Source organism: Epinephelus fuscoguttatus, linkage group LG19 (assembly GCF_011397635.1).
Source record: "Epinephelus fuscoguttatus linkage group LG19, E.fuscoguttatus.final_Chr_v1".
Classification (NCBI taxonomy): domain Eukaryota; kingdom Metazoa; phylum Chordata; class Actinopteri; order Perciformes; family Serranidae; genus Epinephelus; species Epinephelus fuscoguttatus.
Genome location: NC_064770.1, coordinates 30,402,462 through 30,423,292, shown reverse-complemented (window position 1 = coordinate 30,423,292; position 20,831 = coordinate 30,402,462). Strand labels below are relative to the sequence as shown.

The following is a 20,831-nucleotide window of genomic DNA, read 5'->3' as shown; positions in this document are numbered from 1 at the left end:
TAGGATGTCCATGGCTGCATTCCAATATCTCTGTCGGCACCTCACGACAACGCTGTCAGGGCATGGAGGCAAGCTGTCCCTGACAGAAAGCGTCTGGCAGTTGGGCTCTTCTGGCTGGCGACTAGTGCAGTCTACAGCACTGGTATGGTTAGGTATGTTAAGTATGACATGGAAAAAACCATGGATGTATTGGGAAACACACACATGAATTTCAATATGACCCTCCTCACACATGGCCAGTGATCAGATATGTATCAGATTTAGAACCACATATGAAAGTGGCCAAGATCTGATTAAAAAAAACCTCTGAAAAACTCCTATCTGTGTTATATGACAGCAAAGAAATCAGACCTGGGCTACATTTGCTTGTAATGTGAATGCAACGTCTGGGATGGCAAAAATAAGAAAAAGTCTACTCTACATTCATCCATCATTCATCAGCCCATCCAGTCAACCATCCATCTTTCCTGACCACAGACCAGCTGCACATCTAGAGCTGCATTGCGCCATAATGTGTTTTTTGTGAGATATGTGACAGCCAGGCAGGTGAGGGTCAATCCATCAAAACAGAGCTCTAATGAGATGTGGTCATGGCTTTGGGGCAGAATAGAAATCGATAAAATCGCCCAGTTTAAATCATTGTCTCATCACCAATCTGTCTCGTTTCATCTCGCCTGAGATCTTCTACTCTCAACACATCTGCCTTTTCATACCTGTCAACAAGCTATTCGCCTTGTTGTTTCCCATTTCTCACAAAACAGAAGTTATACACATGGAAAATGAGAAAACGTAACACACACTCTAATGATACACATTTCTCATCATAAAACTGAAAAACAAAGTAACATCTGTTTGCGTGCTTGAGGTGGATAGCGATACTCCAGAGACATTAGAATACTGCCATCTACTTGTGTGAATACAGAACATGCAATTGTACACACATACACACTGAGTAAACAGCACACAGATGCCTTACTATAGAGGCATCTGTGTGCTGTGAAATCTGCTCAAATGCAAACATCTCACAGCATTGACATCCCCTAAGCAGAATGCTAATGGTTTCTCTATACAACATTTGAGTGCGGAGAAGTGATTCAGCAATACCCCGAATTTCACTTCTTAAAAACAGACGGGGTTAGAAAACACAAGAAGATTTAAATCTGGATTGACAACGTGTGTACTCCCAGAGCTGCAAAGCGCGCTGGTAGGTTTAATTAAACTAATGCAATCTAATGGCACACAAGTGGCAGCTTGGATGAGACCATCTGAAATTGGGAAGGACAATATCCAGAAAGTCATGCCACAGGGAAAAGTTAAGTTTCCTGAGGCCTGAACTTCTGGAGAAAACAAAATTCTACCAGGCAATAAAAATTATTTTAGCTCGTGAGAAGTGATGAGGGTAAAGTTGTTAAGAAGAGACAAAATGAAATATAATCAAATACTGGAAGATTTTGGAAATACTCAAATAATTCAGAATGTGTTCTTGTTTTTTTCCTTTGATATGTTATGGAAAGGAGCAGGATTGTAGACTTGTAGATTGTAGAAGATGCAATAAAGTCATAAAGTTGCTTTTTATATTAGATCTGGGAGGAATGAAATATGTTAATGTGAAATCATTGTCACTGGTAAACAAGCAAACAGCTATGATGAGTGAGTGGCTTTCCACAATCTTCTGACTCATCACACTGACTGGAAATAAAGCAAACTTTGCAATAATGATTGTGACTAAAACTAAAATTTGCATTATCTGGGTTACATTGCTCTTTGTAGACTAAACATTTAAAGGGATACTTTGCCCATTTTCGACCGGCTTTGCATCATAATAATGTGGGTTTTATGTGTAACTGAACTGTGGTAAACTTCTCTCCATCTTATCAGCGCTTATTCGGCGGATTTGACTGGCTCTAGGACCACAGATTGTACTTCCACTTTTTTGTTTGCCCGCCACCCGGGGCACAAAGAGTACAGAAGTGGATCAAGAGACAGATCTGCCCCTCTCTCCTTCTCTCAAACTCAAATCAAACTGTAAAACTACGCAGCACTGATCAACTCAAAATAAAGATTATGTTACTGCATTGACTATTTCAGCTAAAATGTCTTCAGAAAAAGTTTTTCATGCACTGTTTAGCTGTAACATGAGAATTTGTGGGCAGGAAGTGAGTACCATACTGTTTCCTGTATTGAAAAAAAATGAGGGTGTAAAAACTGACTTCAAACAGTAAAACTAAGCACTGCTACCAAGATTTTGGTGCTGCATTGCCTATTTCACCTATAATGTCTTCAGAATCTAATTTTAGTGCACTGTTTAGCTGTAATATGAGAATTTGTAGACAGGAAGTGGGTGAGATACTATTTCCTGTATTGTAAAACTAGAGGGTGTTAAAAAAGACTCTAACTGCATTACCAATTCCTCGCCTAAAATGTTTTCAGAAACATATTTTAGCTTACTGTTTAACTGGAATACGAGATTGTTTGTTTCCTGTGTCATAACGACCAAGCTTGCATTATGCCACCCACCAGCGAGAGTGTTTATTGGTGCAATGCAGTGCATTCTGGTAGTTGTAGGTTGTGTGACTATTGAACAAAAGCAAATGCCACAGCCCTTTTTCTTCTATTTTCTTTGGTCACAAAGCATTAATTTCAAAAGGATTTGTGTCTTTCTGTTGCACAGACAGCCTAGTTGTATGAAAAGACCATCTTTCCAGCACTAAAATACTGTTTAGTGGAGAAGTGGTAAATAAATACTATAATTACAATTTGGAGAAAGACACCATCAACAAATAATAACTTAAATATGACATATATCAACAAGTATTTCATATTTGTAACACAAATGTATCCAGTACTTTAAAGAATCACTCCCAAACAGACACAATGAGTTGTCTCCGGTGCTAGATTAAAATTATTGCTAACTGTAAACTGGATTACTCATGCCTCAGCAATGACTGCCTTTAACAAACACCATTTCCCATAAACCCTTGATGTTCCCAGGCTGAAGAGGTGGGTCCATAAGCAGGTTGAGGGGTCACAGCTATCTCAGACATGTCTATAATAACAGCGGAACAGAGATTAAAGCTATAAATCAGGAAAAAAAGAACTTAGAAGTAAACATTGTTGAGTTTTATGGAAGGGTTAGTAGCACCCATGTGGCTATACGTGTAGATTTATTCATGGGAGCTGTAGTTTTTCCTGTGCTCACAGAGTACTTGTTGTTGTGAGCAGAGAGTTCTGCACACTGTTTCCAGGTTACAGCACAAAAACATGTTTAATATCTGTCTGACACTGAACGCTTCCCATCCACTTAGGGCAGAGAGACAAACAGAGAGATGGAGTGATAGCAGAACGCTTTGAGACAAACAGACGGTAAGTAGGGAGAGAAAAACTTCAGCCTGGCTACTAGCCCGGCTGGCTTGCGCCCACAAATACTCTACATCATCTCTGATCACAACTCAGATGGAAGACAAAACAAAAGATGAGATGGAGTCTGACAGAGATAAAAAGAGAGGAAAAATGAAGGAAGGAAGCTGATGTTACACATCCTCCGGGTGTTTGTGTGTACCTGTGAGAATATGAGTCTGTGGGCTTTGGGGTATGTTTGTGTCTTTTTGTATCCACACTGACCTTGAGTTTTCAGCTCCGAGTAATACCTCTCATTGTAATTCTCTCCCTCTTTCTTCTCTCCATCTACCGCCCAGTGTCAGACCCTTCAGGGTGCGACTGGAAACTTGTTACAATAACATAAGTTTCACTTCACCTTGTCCGTGCTTGTAAAGATTGCTTCTCGGGGCTACTGTTAGCTTAGCGATGAGGTTAAGGTTAATGTTAAATTCTTCAGTCCTCACAGAGGTAGAACAACACAGCGAATGTGTGTGTGTGCGTCCCTGTGTGTGAGACTGTTTGTGATGATAGCTTGAGAGAAACAGACAACCTGCCATGCTTTATGATTGTGTTTTGGTTATCTGCAGTGCCCAAAGCACCCACACACAGACTGAAACGACACACACACACGCTTGTACAAACATATAACGTCATCATTTACGTGGAAGAATCCTGGGTTATTCTGTGTCACATGCGAACAACTGGCTTATTCTGGGGAAGCGGGGTCATCGTTCAAGCACATACACACACACACACACACACACACACACACACACACACATACCACAGTCTTTCAGCTTGCTGCCGCCAGACTGCAAGCAGACATCCATAACCCTGACAACATACTTAGTCACTGTAGCACAAATACCTGCCATGTTCCAATAATATTCCCATGGGTTCTTTAGTGTTGTAAGAATTGATTTTTTCCAAATAAACTGTGTTTCATGAACAATAAAATTGGTTTACTCTGTAATAATACTTAACAGGTTGACATCAGACTGAGACAGCTGTTTACAAGAAGAAGAAAAATTTAAAACTCAGTGTGTAAACCTGATCAAGCGAGGAGTATTGAACAAAATGGCTACCAACACTGGCAGACTGAAGCTGAAAAACAGCTTGGCCGCTTGCCTAATGTATGCTGGTTAATAATCTAGTACGTTGTTATGACACCATTGTCCCGTGATCCTCTTTAGCTGTAGATTCATGGCCGCTTCTGTCACAGAGCTTTTAGGAAAATGACAAACTATGTGCAAGTTCTCACTCAGCACTGGCGCGGCATAACCTCTGGAAGTGGGATTAAAGCAAACAAGAAGTCACGGATCATCGGTCAACTCAGCGTTAAGTAGTAGGAATACAGACATCAAAATATTTAATTTTTTTCCATGCCATTTTGGTTTTGTGGTGCTCAGTGCAAACTTGATGAATGAAAACAGGTGGGTAACATTACGCAGCACAGTTTTACAGTAATCACAGGTGAAATGAGTAAATCTCAGGGCATTTAGTGTAGGATACTGAAAAAATGTAAATGTAATATCAAATCTTTAAGTTAAACTACCTGTGCTAAGTGTTTATACTACAATAAGATATTGTCACTATTGGGAAAGGAAGCATTCTGTGGCAGACAATTATGCAGAGTTGCTCACAAAAACTTATATAAACAATATAAAACAAAAAAAATCTCTAAAGTGTTTTCATATATTTAGTATTTATGAGTATAGACAACATATGAAATGTGGCTCAGAGGTAGACCGGGTCATCCACCAATCGAAAGATCAGCGGTTCGATCCCGGGCTCCTCCAGGCTGCATGTCGAAGTATCTTTGAGCAAGATACTGAACCCCAAATTCCATTGGTGTGTGAGTGTGTTAAAACTGAGTAGCAGGCACCTTGTATGGTAGCCTTGGCCACCAGTGTATGAATGTGTGTGTGAATGGGTTAACGTGACTCATAGTGTAAAAAAAAAAAAAAAAACCCAACTCTTTGCGTGGTCACTAGATGACTAGAAAGGCGCTATACAAATGTGAGCTGGCAAGAACTCCCAAAAGTGGGAGTTCTTGCCAGCTAAATTCATTTATTCATAGAGATATGCACAAAAACAAGATTAGATCAAAACCCAATATACGGCTTTAAATCTGAATATTAGCTTTTTAATTTGAAACAGGAAGTGAGGGCATTTACTCAGTCATGGATTTTTCGCTTACAGTGCTTGACTCACTGTTGCAGTCCAGGCTAAAAATGAATGTAAAGACATCTTAACATGACGAACAATACACTTAGACACACTCCCACAGCAGAGGGGACCTGCTTTCTCTGGAGCTGTGACGTTACCTACTGATCGAGCTGCTTTTTGCTCGATTTAAGACAATCCATGACATTTTGCAGTTTGCCTAGCAGCTAGCGGTCTTCTTCTCTATTTATATGAAACTGGGAACAACATCAACTTTTTAAAAAGTTACAAAATTCAGCTCCATTATAACTCACAAGGTTCACTGCCAAAACAATTGTCTTAGCTAGACACGTTTTCCCCACATATACAACATACTAATATCATTAGCATAAGCCTATGGTATGTCACATTGCATTAATTAGCCTGGTGGCTAGCAGAGTTTTCCTCTACTCAAAGACTTCAAATGCTATTTTGGGGGGCTTTTTTAACTTGTTTCTTATCTGTGAAATAAAAGTGAATAACAGCTTCATTTCCAATGAGGGAAATGGTTTTCAGTTTGCAAAAGTAAACAGGAGGTCGGCATCAACTCGCCACGGCCCTGACGGTGCCAGTCTATGGCCAGCGCCTAGTCATTTCAAAGGATCAGCGTCCAGTGGGAAAACACACTCACATCATTAATCACTCTGACCAGTGGCAAAACTTCATCACTGACTCACTCATGGACAGACTTTTGCATTTATAGGGCTAGCTTGCATTCCACTGTTCAGCCATCAACTGTCAAGGCTCTGGAAAGCAGGTTCAGTGAATCACCGTGGCGTGCTTAACTGTTAACATTGACTAAAAGAGCAAATGAGTGCAGGTGCTCATTGCTAATCAAGGAAGGTAAACTATCAGAGCATTCACCTGAGACATATCCCTGCAGTTATGTAAATATGGACTTACTTGGTACTCTGTTGATGGCCCTCAGTGGCCTGAGCACTCGGACGGTACGGATGGCTGACAGACTGGCGTTATGGCCATCCAGAGAATACTCCATTACCCTGGAGACACAGTTGGAGAAAGGCAGGAAGAGAGAGTTTGCTTCATGTTCTGCACTCACAGGTATAGCTACACAAAGTAAACACCAAAAATATTATAATGCTCATAATAGCAGCCGCCCACATAATTACTGTACATGTGACATTTAATTACATACAGTCAAAAGCTCTTTCCTCTCACTGTAGTTTATATTGTAGCACCCAACATCATCAGTGTGACAAGTAGGCAGAGAACTATGGTCCTAATTGTGTCAATCACTTGTGCTCTGTGATTGTGCTGGCTGTGTGAGGAGTGTGTGTGTGGTCATACTGGCTCGGCCCTTGGAGCGTGGGAGTAGCTCAAGGAATGTCTGCTGCTGATTGGGTACTGCCCTCGCCCTCAACATATGTAGTGGCCCCAGACTTTAGTCTGGGAGCGCAGCATGTGCTCCTCCAGTCTCCAAATTATAAGTCTTGGTTACTGATAGGTGCATTTTGAGGCTGCACAGATTGGTAAATATAGTACCGAATGTTGCTTATCTCTGAAGTGGAGCTTAACTGGATGGTGTGGTGCCATTTAAGACAAGATTTACGATAAATGGTTACTGCAGCTGGTGTAGATGTTGCACATAACCACATTGTTGCATCCTTACTCCTCTAGATTACAGGGTGACAGAGAGAAAACACAGCGCTCCCATATTAAGGACACTTCTGTTTTGATAATGATAGACATTGTGAGGACAAACACATACATAAACACACCCACAGGTACAAACACATGTACCTGCATCATGCATCTTTGTCATGCATAAGCTGTGGGTAGTGTATTTATTCCTGAGGCAGAAAGCTGTATGTTTGTGTGCATTCTTGTTTGTGTGAGACTGCACTGATTGTTTACTTCGTGCTCAGTGAAATGTTATCTTATTCAAAGCAGACTGCTATTGTCTGGCTGCAGATAACAGACAAAACGGAGCAACTTGTGGGCGTGAGCATAAAGCATTGTGGGATACTAACCCCGCCATGACGATGACAAAGTCTAGCTGGTTCCACTTGTCACCGAGGTAACAATTGGAGCCAAAAATCCCCAGGGCCACCATCTTGATGACCATTTCCACAGCAAAGAAAGCAAAGATACAGTCGTCCAATACCTGAGGAAACATGGTGAGAAAAACAAACACACAGACAGAATGAATGTTTAACAACAACAAGAGGAAATTGACTTCTTGCCGACAGAAAAAGGTCAAGTCCTGTTAAGTGTCCTCGTCAATATGGACCCCCATTTGGACTGTAGCTGTGAAAGTGCCAGTGGAGGTTGTCTGAAAAGAAATTCTTGTCTCCATTAGTTAGTTTTATCCCAGCAGGGAATATCTCTGGCTTAGTATGGTTATGGCTGTGTGTCAATTAATTAGACATCTACCACAACAAAAACAATGTCTGTTTTTGAATATAATGAGCACATCTCAGTGCACCAAGAATCAACATTACTCTGCAGCGCGAGAGCATGTTGAAGCAAACCACACAAGTGAGACAAGGAAACGAATGAAATAAGTTTTCATTACCATTTGTTTACAAATTGAGCCTATTATTGTTATTGCTCTTCCTGTCATTTCACAGCAATATAGAGCCGAACATGAAAGCAATGCCTGTTGCAAAAGAAAATTTCATTTTCCTAAATGGTCTTTACATTAGTGATGGCAAATTATACACAATGTTCACTAAAGTAATGACTTAGCTGGTGAAATAAAAATCCAAACAAGGCACATGACTTTACAGCGAGAGATGCTTATGTGGAAGAACGAAGGTTACAATATTGTAACCCTAGTTCTATGGAGTGGTGCAGGAATGAGTCCTAATACCAAGAAATGAGTTAGCACTTTAGCACTCCCAGTTCCCTCGTCTCTAAGTAAATGGTTTTTTTTTTGGTTAGATCCCTGAAATAAGGTAAGTGGTTAACACAAGCTTCAGAGATTTTCACATTTTGTTCTGAGACATAAAATACGCCAGTAAATACTCTACTTGTAAATTTGGAGGCCTTTGCCTAACTGAAAAAAGACAGTTGCTAACAAGTGGCTTACTGAGACTAAAGAACTTCATCACACCAAACATGGCATTACAGCCTCGCTGCGAGGGTGATGTTCATGTGACCACAGTGTACTTGGTTCATAGCCTAACATTAGCTTTTCACTTCTGGCGATTGCATTTATGCTTCAAACATCACAAAAGTGGTATCATTTTGTGGAGGCTATGCTAACTTCCATGTTGGCCTACAAACATTCTCGGAACCCATCGGCTGTATTCAGTGTCTGACTCCCGGCAGACAGCGACAGAGCCTCTGGGGGCAGAACCCCGATTTTTTGGCACTCCGGTTTGATTTGGGCGGAGGAGGCGAATTTCTGTTTCCAACTTCCGTTTATATATAAGTAAATATGCTGAACCATTGCGATGGATTCAGAGTTTGCAGTGACACCAATTATGTTCCGCCTTGTTAGTTCACCGCACGGACCGTTTAACCTGGCAACAACTGCACCCGGCTCAAACATGATTGGTCAATATCACGCGGACTACAAACAGCCTACAACCGGAAACCAGGGCTCTTCCGCTCTTCTTCTGGAGGCAAGATCTCCGGGGTTTGCCTACAGACTCTACATTCACTGAATGTAGAGTCTGTATATAGAGACTAGCCTACAAATAAACGTCATCCCTGCAGGCCTCTATTAGCAGAGGTGGAGCCCTCTACTGGATTATGTGGGTAATACTCTCCCATGAGCATGCATTTGCCCATTGAAATTTGCATAAACATAGCCTGCCAATCAGGATGTGCCTACCCAAATACATGTGGACCCCACTACATATAAGGTTGCACACGATGCTGCCGCCATCCTACACCCACTTCAGCGAGCAGCATAGGAGCAACAGGGCCACTAGGTAGAAGGATCAGCCTTAGCTTACAGAACAAATTTAAAATATCATAACCTTTGTTTCATCTCACACAGGCTCCACCCTTTGCTTAACTGTATGGGTACAGTGGGAGGAGCCTGATGACCTAACGCACTATTTGGACAGAACACTGACCCAGCTACACTGATCCTGAGTGGTTAAAGGTTAGTCGTTGCAGCCCGCCTCCTCCTTTATAACCTAGGCTGCTGCAGTGGAGAAGCAGGAAGACCCAGCCAACACAGGTAGTATGCAACCAAACTGGGTGGAGCCATGGCCGAAGCTTGCAGGGGTCAACAGACAAGCAGTAGACGCACTGCACACCACATTCCCCAGGTCATGAAGGAGCACAGGAACATGTAGGTGTATCATGCCCAGAAGGAAGGCAGGTGCAACACAACTGACACACACCCCACCGTTTTCACCTGCCCTGTGTTGTCCAGTGGGCAAATTGTTGTTGCTGAAAAAGAAAAAGGATAGTGGACGGCATTGTGTGCTGCCATATATACTGTGGGGCCCACTTGTATTCAGGCTGATTAGCTGATTACATTTATGCAAATTTCAGTGGGGGAACAAGTGCTCGTGATTGGATGACAGAATTACATTTAGTCCAGTAGAGGGTGGAGCTTGTGTGAGATAGAACATCAAATATGTCACAAAGTAAGCGACACCTTTTCCCAAGGCCATTTCTATCTTATATAAATCTGCTGTTACAGGCAGCACTGAGGACAGTGAGAATGTTATGTCAGGTGTTTCTATGCAAAGAGAACACACAAAACATGCCATGTCATAATGTCTTCATGGGCCCAGTTATCATAAGGATGAGGCAGTTACACTGACCTGTAGGATGCGGCACCACTCTGACTGGCAGCTGACATCTTCACAGGGCTGGAACATCCCCAGAGTCACGCAGTTGAGCAGGATCACCAGCATGGACACATGCTCGAACCATGTGCAGGAAGAGGTTAAGGCCAAAATTTCACAGAAACTTCACAGAAAAGCAAGAGCTAAAGCAGTAAGAAAATGCAAACAAAAATGTTCTCAGTCTCCTTTTAAATAACGTTAAGGTTGCATCACTAAGGCTGTGGGCAGCTTTCTCTGTAACACTGCCTCCAGTGCTGACCACAGGTGCATCCAGGCCAGGCATGATCAGGTGCAAGCCACACACAGGAGCAACATGATCCAAACAACCCTGCTGACCTGTTGCATGGTGGGAGAAGCCATGACACTCAGCTCATAAACAACAGTGACAGATATGAGATACAGTATATGAGCATATGTTAAAAGAACTAAAATCCCAGAAAAAGACCAAACATGATTCAGTATAAGAGCATGTGTGTAAACAAACACCCCGCCAACACACTGGAACCGGATGCCAAGTAAGTTTTGTGCGAGTCTAATGCACATAATGGGTCTAATTATGACCCAGTGGGCCTGGCTGTTAATCTGTTTACAAGACTATTCACTGTTTCACAAACAAACTTTTTAATAGGTCCATGTCTACTGTACATCCTGTTGCATCATTTGTAAATATAGATTAATGACATGAAGCAAATCCCAGGGAAAAGATGTCTATCACAACTAGGGATGGGGATTTTATAATCCCGTGACACATAATTCCAAGATATAGTGTGACAATAATTATTCATGCAACTCTCTGATGGGTCTTAAGTTTTGTTTTGGGAGTCCTACTTTCTTGCCACAAGGACAAAGCACAATCTCAAGGGTATAACAAATGTCAGATGTCACCTCCTGACCTGACTGAAATAGCACTTGTGAGTAATCTTTTGTTGATTTTCTTTTGCTTGTGTTATCCTTTCTTTATCCTTTAAGGACTCACTGTGAGATTATCTATTTAGGACAAAGCAGTAAGTTACAGAGGGCACAGTCAACAGTGGATTTTTCTTTCCTGTATTTCAGTTCCTGTTCAAGTTGTAAGAGCTTCAAATGTAATCCATCTACGAGGGATGGAGTCTTAACAGAGTGGCCACATTGGTGCCTCACTGTATCGGCAGACATTTGATGGAGAGTTGTAATCTGTCTGGGTTTGCTTAAGAGTTCCTCTGATGTGTTTTGAGCGCTGCAACATGGACGGCAACTAAAATTGCACCTTCGTGTCGACTACATGAAAGATGACAAATCTGAGAAGCCATAGTCTTTGCCTTTTCAATTTTCATTACAAGAGATAAAGTGAGACATGAGAACAAACATGGACGACCATATAGAATAGATCAGTGTAGTCACACTCTCTGCTGGCAGATTCATTAATCCGTCGTAGCAGCACAACATGATGCGGCGCCATAAATCAAACCAGTCTATAAAAACACAAGTCTACTAATAAAATACATACATGGCCAGTTCATCACAGCGCTTCTGCAGCTGCAATACAGTTAGAAGATGCGCCTTTATCACACTGAGAAAAAATAATAATCAGAGTACCAAGAAAGCATGAGTGAGAGACAGAGAGACTGGAGGGGGGAAAGTGACAAAGAGCGGGAAGCAGCTTTAAATCATGTCTCTTCAAGTTGAAAAAAGCCACCGATGCTGCTGTTTATCTACTTAAGTTTGGCTTTTGTCCCAGAAAAACACACATGCAGCGATCTGGTGTGTGCACCGAGTTGCAGTATTGAAGTATTCCCAGGGTAAAGTACTGTTCTAATTAGAAAGGGAGTAAAAGCAGGAAACAAATGGTGACTACTGTCTTCTACATTGCTCACACACACTCACAAAATACACAAAAAAGCAGGCATATATACATTGTAGCCAAATTAAGTTTATGTCGCACAAACGCACACACACAAGGACAATTGGGACTCGCTGCTGTCTGTGAGCAGGGACTGAGACAGAAGTTTGTATCAGCGAAAAAGTCGGACCTAAAACTCTTCTTTTCCTCCAGCGGCTGTTACTGTAAGAGGTAACTGTGGTCTCCTATAGCCATGGCTATAGCCTTTAATTTAGCCAGTCTCATGTGTTAAACTCTCTGGTTAGACGTCACAAGGCGATAATAGTGCACAGTATTAGTACTGAACATTTTAGACTGCACAAGAAAACCATGAGGATTCCATGACAGGTTGCTTGTGGAGACAATTTACCTCCTTGTAGTCAAAGAATCATTTGTACAATGTCATACAACGACACATTGAACATGCAATTCAGCATGTTATATAAAAAAGTCCTTCTTTCAGTTTTTTTGCTCATCATTATGAAGTACATCTTGACTGCCAATGTACGATCTCCTGGGAAAATGAAGGCACAAAGGAACTTTGCCAAACACTGCGCAACCAAAACAGGAAGAGGACAGCTACTAGTAATTATCCCCAGTTACCAAAGCATACCAAGAGTATCAGTGTAAGTTCTTTGCAGTTACCCCCAGCAGCGGAGATGGCGGATGGTAAAACAACTGAAGTAACTGTGGAAAACAAAATGCGGCATGTCCTGTGTTGTTGGTATTTGCTAGGCTCTGAGGCAAACGGAAAGTGATCAGGGTGTCTTTACAACAGTGGTGCCAACAGTAACAACACTTGGGATGGTTGAAAGTTGTCTGTTTCCCCTTTGGCATAATCAGATGGAAAGATAAAGTAGGGTAAAACGCATCTTGACTTTGTCAGTGTATGTAGTGTTAGTTGTGGAACATAGTTGCTTTGTGACTTCAAACATCACGAGATGTGATTAAAAAAAAACAATTCAAAAAGCAATAACGCAATCAGGACTGAATACATATAAAATAAACACTGCTTAAGGTAAAGACCCTTTTAGAGCCAGCGTCACAATGACGGCAGTTTGTTAGCTGAGCTTAAAATGCCATGTTGTTGTGTTACTGGGAGCCACAATACCAGCCACCACTGCCCGTCAACAAAAACGACGAAAGGACTGGACGGAGGCGATTATCAAAAATGCTCACATGTGCAGCGCACACTTCATATCAGGTCAGGGAAAAAGTATTTCCTGTTGTAGGGATGAATAACATTATGTGTATTAAGGGTTATCATGTCTACCTCATCAGAAACTGGGGAGGTATTAAGAGGAATATTGGATATCTCCGTAACGCTAACTTTTTAGCACATTAGCTAACGTTAGCTTCGATCGCAAAACGAACCGGAGAAAACCATTCAAGTGTCGTCCTCCTTTGTAAGATTGGCAGAGTAATATAGAAATAAATAAAGTTATATTTCTATATGAATTAACGAACGGAACGTCATACTGTTTACTGACAGTAAAAGGGTCTAAAGACACTCAATTTTCAGGGTAATGAAGGCTCATGTGCAATTCTACGGGGTCATACAGTAGCACAAAGACTATATCAAAGAGCACTCATATCTGAATACATTCATAAGGCTGGGTTAAACAGCAACGTTGATACAACCATCAGGATATGGACTGAGAGGGTTTATTTTATCAACTAGAGTGCCCATCATCAATTGTTTATGTCCTTGTTAACTGGGGAAAAAAACAGTGGCAGGGAGCCCTTTGAAAATTAATTGGTTGAACATCTCGATCAGATTGCAGTGGCAATCCGCAAGCAATTTCCTAAATATGTGTTTTGCATTTTAGAACAAACATGTGATATAAAAATAGCCTATTCTGTTTGTTCTGCTCCCTCCAACACACATCTGTACGACGGCCCATTTGCACGTCTGACAGAGGATTTCCTGAGCCCTGGCTGCCACCACTCACCTCTGTCAGACCGCTTAATTAACCAAACCTGACAAGTGTGCAATGAGCTCTGCCAAAATGCCACGTCTTTATTCCCTCTGCTGACAAAGCCTTCCCTCTGTCAGCTGTGAGGAAAGATATGAATCTCCTCAAACAGAAGATATGCCAATCAATTGAAGTTTGACCATATGATGTTACTTTAGAAGCGCACCGTGTCGATCTAGAGCTGCGATGCCCAGCTGAGCGTGAAACTCTCATAATCTCATAATCTCACACAGTCACGCTACTTACATGTATGTCTCTTGTTTCTCACAATTTGTTGCGCTAATATTGTGATGCTGAGGGGAACAGGGTCTGCTATATTTTTGGAAAAGACGGTCTCTGCCAATGCGCCAAGCTCCCACTGCTATGGTATGCAGCAGCTGGATAGTCAAGTTAACAGAAGCAGTGCTACTGTGGGAGGCAGGAAAAATGCAAACGCTGCTGCTTATCCTCTGGAGACACATTTAAAAAGAATGAGAGGGAGAAATAAACAAGGGCCATCTGAGCAGTTTACATCTCAGAGGGCACAGTATGTAAAACAGGGGACTTGTGGCAGTCAGATATGAGTGCTATGTTGAAGGGGCAGTTCAGAGGCCGTGTTCACACAGGGAGCGTTACGGTTTATTCAGTAATCTGTGGAAGCACCAACAGCTCTGAGGCACTACAGCTGCTGCTTGTATTGTATGTACCCAGTCTACAAATGAGTTAGATGTGCGCTTAGCCATTACGGCAGTGTACAACATGTATTGTAGTGCCCCCGGGGAGCAGCAATGAAACACTGTCGATTGTCGATTGAACATTGTGTTAAGTTGCAATTGGGTTGTTGTGAGTATTAATACAAAGAGAAAAACACATCTTCAATCACATGGAAAATGCCTTGGGCCAGTCTGTCACAATACAAACACAAACACACACACACACACACACACACACACACACACACACACACACACAGTAAGTCAAGCGACGTAAGGTCGATCCTTCCTTCAGAGATGAAAGATTCAGTAATCTGCGGCAGAATTAAAATGAGAGATTTGAATATTCAGAGAATCTGTCTTGCGCTCTCTCTCTCGTGTTGCTCTGTGCCCTCCTGTGCTTTGCTTTCTCTAATTCCTCTTTAATCTCCACAGTCAACACCTCCTGAGCCCCCTTCTGTCTTCAGCTCTCCCCCCCACACACACACGCACACGCACACGCACACACACACACACACACACACACACACACACACAGATGCATGTGTGCATGCATGGAAACACACAAGCATTAATGCGTTAGTCTTCAAAGTCAAGCCAGGCTGTCTCTGCAAAACGAGCTCAGCGTACGCACTGATTTGCAGTAAATAGAAAACAACAAAGATCCTGTTGTTTTTTCAAATTTTGTTTGGCTACGGCCTCACACACACACACACACATACACACACACACACCTCAAATTCACAGTACGGTTATGTGTTTCCTATGTTACCATAAGCTAGATCAAATTCAGTGTACATTGGTTGATTCCCTCCTCCAGCAGCGACAAATCTAGGCCTTGCACACAATGCTCCTGGTCTTACTTGTTAAGGTCGATTTATGCCTCAGCACTCTCTGAGCAAATCAAATGAGGTCTGTGTCGTGTCACGCTGGACATGAGGGATGTGGGTATTCATAAGTCTAGCGCTGTTTAATATTTCTATTTATTACCTGTCTGTATAACGGGGCCCCATACGCACTTAAAATCTCCTCTGACGCAATAAAGCTCCAATGCAGTCCTGAGTTAACTTAACCTACAACAAATGCGTTGTTCTGACCCAGTGGTGATGCCGTTCTTTTTATGTTAATGTTGGGTTGTTTACCCTCACTATAATATGGTTATTTTGACCCAGTGTAAAACAGGTTTTGTTAGTTGTATAGGGGGTAAATCAGGAGCAAGCAGTGACATGTAAAGTTGAAAAAGAGCTACAGTAGAATATAACAGTTTGCAATCATACCATGTTAAAGTTTGGGTAAAGAACTCAACAGTAATATCAAAATTAACACTAATATTAGGTCAAAACAACTCATTGTCTTGGATGCTTTATAACCATGGGTATAGGGTAAAGTCATTTTCAGGTTCACACTTATATTTAAGGTTTCTACTGGAACATGTTTACATAATGGTCAAAATACTTTATACTGTCTCAGCTGGAACACATGTGTTTGTCCTCAGTCTTAAACACACTGTTTTGTGCCTGTCTCTTTAAGAACCCCTCCTGAAAAAGCCCAGTCTGCTCTGGTTGGTCAGCGTGTCCGAGTCGTCAGGCATCTCTGCATCGTCAATGCATCCACGGAAAGACCGTGATGGTAAAACGCGTCTTTTTCTATGATGAAAAATCCCCAATAAAAGCTTCCAAACCCAATTAGACATGTTCCAGCTTGGGAATAATCTGAAATTTGGGAGAAATTAACAACAAAAGCAACCAAAATAACATGTCTCCCTGATGTTAGCATGTAGCTATGTGTATAAGCAGTGTACCTGCAGCTGGGGAATGACTGTCATGAAGAATAGCAGCACTGGCAAACGTGAAAAATCACCAGTAAAAACACAAGCGGACATGTTCCAGAAGGGATATGATCTGAAATCTGGGAAAAACTTACACAACATAAACCAACATGTTTACTTGACTTGTTAGCATGTAGCTTCATGTAGCAGAAAATAAAAGCTGGAAATAGAGTAATTGGAACAGTGGGAAACCTCAAGTTTTTTTGTTCACAGGGATTACTTCAACATACGTTTACCTCAATATTCGAAACTTTGGCCACATTCAAAATGAATATAATCCACATTTTATAATGGACACAAAATATGGAAAAGCATAATAAGTCCCCTTTAACCCAACTGCTAGGTGCTATACTGATGTGCTTTGGGTCTGTTTTGACCCAGTGACTTTTAGTGTGTACTAACATTTTGACTATGACCACCTGTGGGCCAGCAGTCCAAATCTAGAGACACAATTTAAACTGGCATTATCAGTAATACTTCATTAACAAAGAGACACTTTAAAATATTAAAAATGTTGACTGTCTTCTTGGAAACAGATATTCTTGGCACAGAGGAACTTGGACTTACTTATACCCTTTTTATATATCTCTTACTTATTCAGTCTCCCTTTTTAAAAATCAGACTAACATGGAACGATGTCTGAGCAGTGCTTGGGTGGACACAGATGCTATTTTGTGGTGGCACGTCATTGGATCTCGCTGGTAAAGGGATGAGTGTTGTGTTTCCATCAATGCCAATCAGAGCCAGAGCCGATAAACAGCCATGACTACTGTGGAGTCATCTGACCCGGGTGGGAATGCCGATTGTAATCTCTCCATATTACATTAAAAAGCAGGTGTTAGTGGGGGTTTTTTGTGCAGTGGAAAAGGGGCTTTATTTACTTATACTGGGACTTGGCTTTAATTGTGAGGCAGATGCAAGAAGTTCAGCCTCATTTATTTGTCAAAGATTTAAGTGAATAGGAAGAGATTGACTTTTCATTTATCAATTCTTTTTGCCAACAAATAAATGCATCCATCAACCTGACCAGAGTACCAACATTCTATACTTTTTATTGACTGAAGTCCACCAGTATAACCATAGTGCTCTAACAGTGGGCATGAAATCGCTCTACTTTAAACTGAATTCTAACGGCAGAAATGCACTTGCAAAACTGTTGAGAAAGAAATAAGAGAAACAAAGTTGATGATTGACAGCTTGCAAAAAAGACAGATATATGGAGCATCATTCATTTTGTGCCTGTATTATGGGCGCTGGATGACTCAGTGTTTATCTTCAGCATCTGCTGTGCAAATATGCAACAATACAAGCCTTCCAAGGTAAACAAGACACAAATATCACAATGCAATATTAAGCATTTGTAAGAGCCTGTTAAATTTGTACCACACTCTGTCAAAGTCTCACACCTACAGCGACTGTGATAACACTTACACACATTCACCGGGTGAACATACACACACACACACATACAAATGCATAGCGCTTGTATGCATGAGTACACTCAGGGTGAGGCATAGTTTGCAGGTCGCGTTTTGCCATTTCTTTTTTTTTTTTTTGCAACAGGACATAAAAAGCAAAGAAGCAGCACTGCACCTTTACATGGTCAAAAGGGCTTTAGCACAATAGTGCGTGTGCACACACATATTTCAGACACATATGGTTGCTGATGCATGACGACAACAATTCCCCTACACAACCTCTTCGGCATACATGGATGCACACAAGCACGAATACTCTGGAGAGGTCTCACAGCACACACACACCATGTCAAGCCCACTCCACAATGCATACACAGCGTCAAGCCCACTCCAGTTGAGCTGTCAGGTTGGTGCCGGTGCACAGAGATAGAGAACAGAGGGGAGAGAGAAGGGCGCAGTAAACAACAAGGGAGCACCGAGGCACCACAGACAAAGAATTGTCCAGTTGTTTCCCATCAGAGCAGTCGGGGCAGTGCTGTGCGTGACAAAAACACACTTTAATTTCATTAAATTAAGAGCGCATTATCAGCTGTCTCTATCTGTTTCCTTCTCTTTCTTCCCGTGTTATGATTTCCTCCCTCTCCTCTTTCTCCCTCCTTCCATCTTCCCTCCTCCCTCCTCCATCCTCCATCCTCCCAGGGCTCTCTTTCTGTCCATATGTGTTAAAGAGGAGCTACAGTGCTAAGTCTCAGCGCACAAGCAGAACTTATCCCTATCTGCTCCACGGCTCAGCGCTCTTTGTTCTGCTATAAACTACAAATTTAGCCTGTCCCGACTGGTTAGCAGCTCTCAAAGTTCCTTTTGCTTCGGCATGAGGAAAACTTTTCCGTCTGTTCCCACAGCAATACAAGATAGATTTGAAGAGTGAGCACTCAAATAAACTGTTGCCATGGAATGACATTAAATGACATCACTTTGCACTTTTGCACCATCCCTTTATTTCATTTTTGTACATCTAGTGCCAGCATCTTCTCTGGAGAGAAGCTAGCGTTAAAAATGTTCGGTGCGGATGCCTCTATCACAGTTAGCAGTTGCAATTTACACAGCTTCGTGGCTCCAGCCAGAAGCTCATTGGCTGTCACTCTCCTGTGTCAGGTGAAATTCTCCAGCCAAGCGGATGAATTTCAACCTGTCTGTTTTGCTTTGTCTGCCTCATTCTGCTGATTTTGGAGCGAAAGGAGAGGTAATTAGTGTGAATATAAGGGGCTCACATCAGTGACCAGTCACGCAGCACTCATCTCTGCCATGGAGACAGATGGCTTGGGCGGAAGCAAATCTATGCATCCATACACACCAAAAATGGAGAGATGGAGACAGAAACAGACTTGTCTGCAACACTGATGTGCATTCTTAAAGTGGTTTGGGGGTTAATGGAGCTCTCAGAGTGGCACTGCTGACAAATTGAAGAGGAGAAAGTGGGAAAACAGAGAAGAAGGAATGAGGCGACGCTCACAACTATATGTGGGGAAAATGTGAGAAAGTAGCAATGACATATTTGGATGTAAATGGCTCTTCAGGGAGTTTATCACAGAGAGTGTGTGACAGTCTCGTTACATAAGCTTGTATAAAACCTTGTACATTGCTCTCCCAACACAAACATCTACTGTATACTTTCTGCCAGAGTTTTAGGTACAAAAGTTAAATTATTTGATCAATTCTGTCCTTGTTTGTTCTGCACACAGACAGTTTACTTGCACACATTCTCATAAGTCCCACACGTGTTAAACGATGATTCATCAATGCAACTCTGCCAGACTTACAACAACTTTGTCCCTTGCCTGTTTATGTCTAGACATCTGTTAGCGGAGGTTACTTATATCACTTTAATGTGTATAGTTCATTTCATTTTTGAGTATACAAGCTGCAGAAGTTCAAATCTAAAAACAGTGCAGGAATATTATCCTCAACCATACTTGTTTTTTATCCCTCTATCCCCCTCGTCAACACCCTTTCCATCCCTCCCTCCATCCTCAGTTCCTTGACCCTCACCTTGACCCGATATCTCTCTATTTTCCCACTGCTGCCACCTTCATTTCTCTGCATTATCCCACCTCTATCTCTCCTCTTAGCCTTTCACCTCCCTCTCTTTACCTTCTTCCATCCACTTTTGCAATCCATTTCTCTCCAACCCCCTCCCTGTTTCTCATGCTCCAGTCCATCCCTCTTTCATTAGAGGAGAGCAAACTCAATCCCATCAGATGTAATAACCTAATCACACTCTCTACTCAGGGTCGATCAGCAGAGCAGCAGTGTGTGTGTGTGTGTGTGTGTGTGTGCGTGCGTAGAATCAGTATGAAAACAAGTGCGTGTGTGTGTATTTGTGTTGCTTGTTATGATGAGCATACCCATTTAAGTTGCAGCGTCCTTTGTCCTTTCTGTGTCTGCTTTATATATTATTACTTTGTACCAGCTGGTGTTATAAAGCCCGCCTGACAGTGTAATATACCTTGCCAAAAGGCTGATATACTGCAGTCCTGGGGAGGAGGTTGGTTGATGTGCAAAGCACTGGACTTTAACAACAGAGACAGAGGTTTATGCCCTGCTTGTCAGGTTTAAACACTTGGTAAAGGTTAGGAAAAGACTGTGTTTCTTTTTCTTAAACAAGAGAAGAATCAACAAACATGTCCTGTCTCCTGTTACA

General features: G+C 41.9%; 1 protein-coding gene across 5 annotated transcripts in view; it reads right to left on the bottom strand.

Moving 5' to 3' along the window:
* Positions 1-20,831, bottom strand: part of cacna1ha (calcium channel, voltage-dependent, T type, alpha 1H subunit a) — a 163,676-nt gene that overhangs the window by 72,351 nt on the left and 70,494 nt on the right. For all 5 annotated transcript variants that reach the window (XM_049561002.1, XM_049560998.1, XM_049560997.1 and 2 more), the window contains exons 3-5: positions 10,335-10,447; positions 7,575-7,708; positions 6,487-6,584 (exon numbers count right to left, since the gene is read on the bottom strand). In XM_049561002.1, coding sequence (XP_049416959.1) covers positions 6,487-6,584; positions 7,575-7,708; positions 10,335-10,447 — 345 coding nt within the window. The remainder of the gene's footprint in view (positions 1-6,486; positions 6,585-7,574; positions 7,709-10,334; positions 10,448-20,831) is intronic.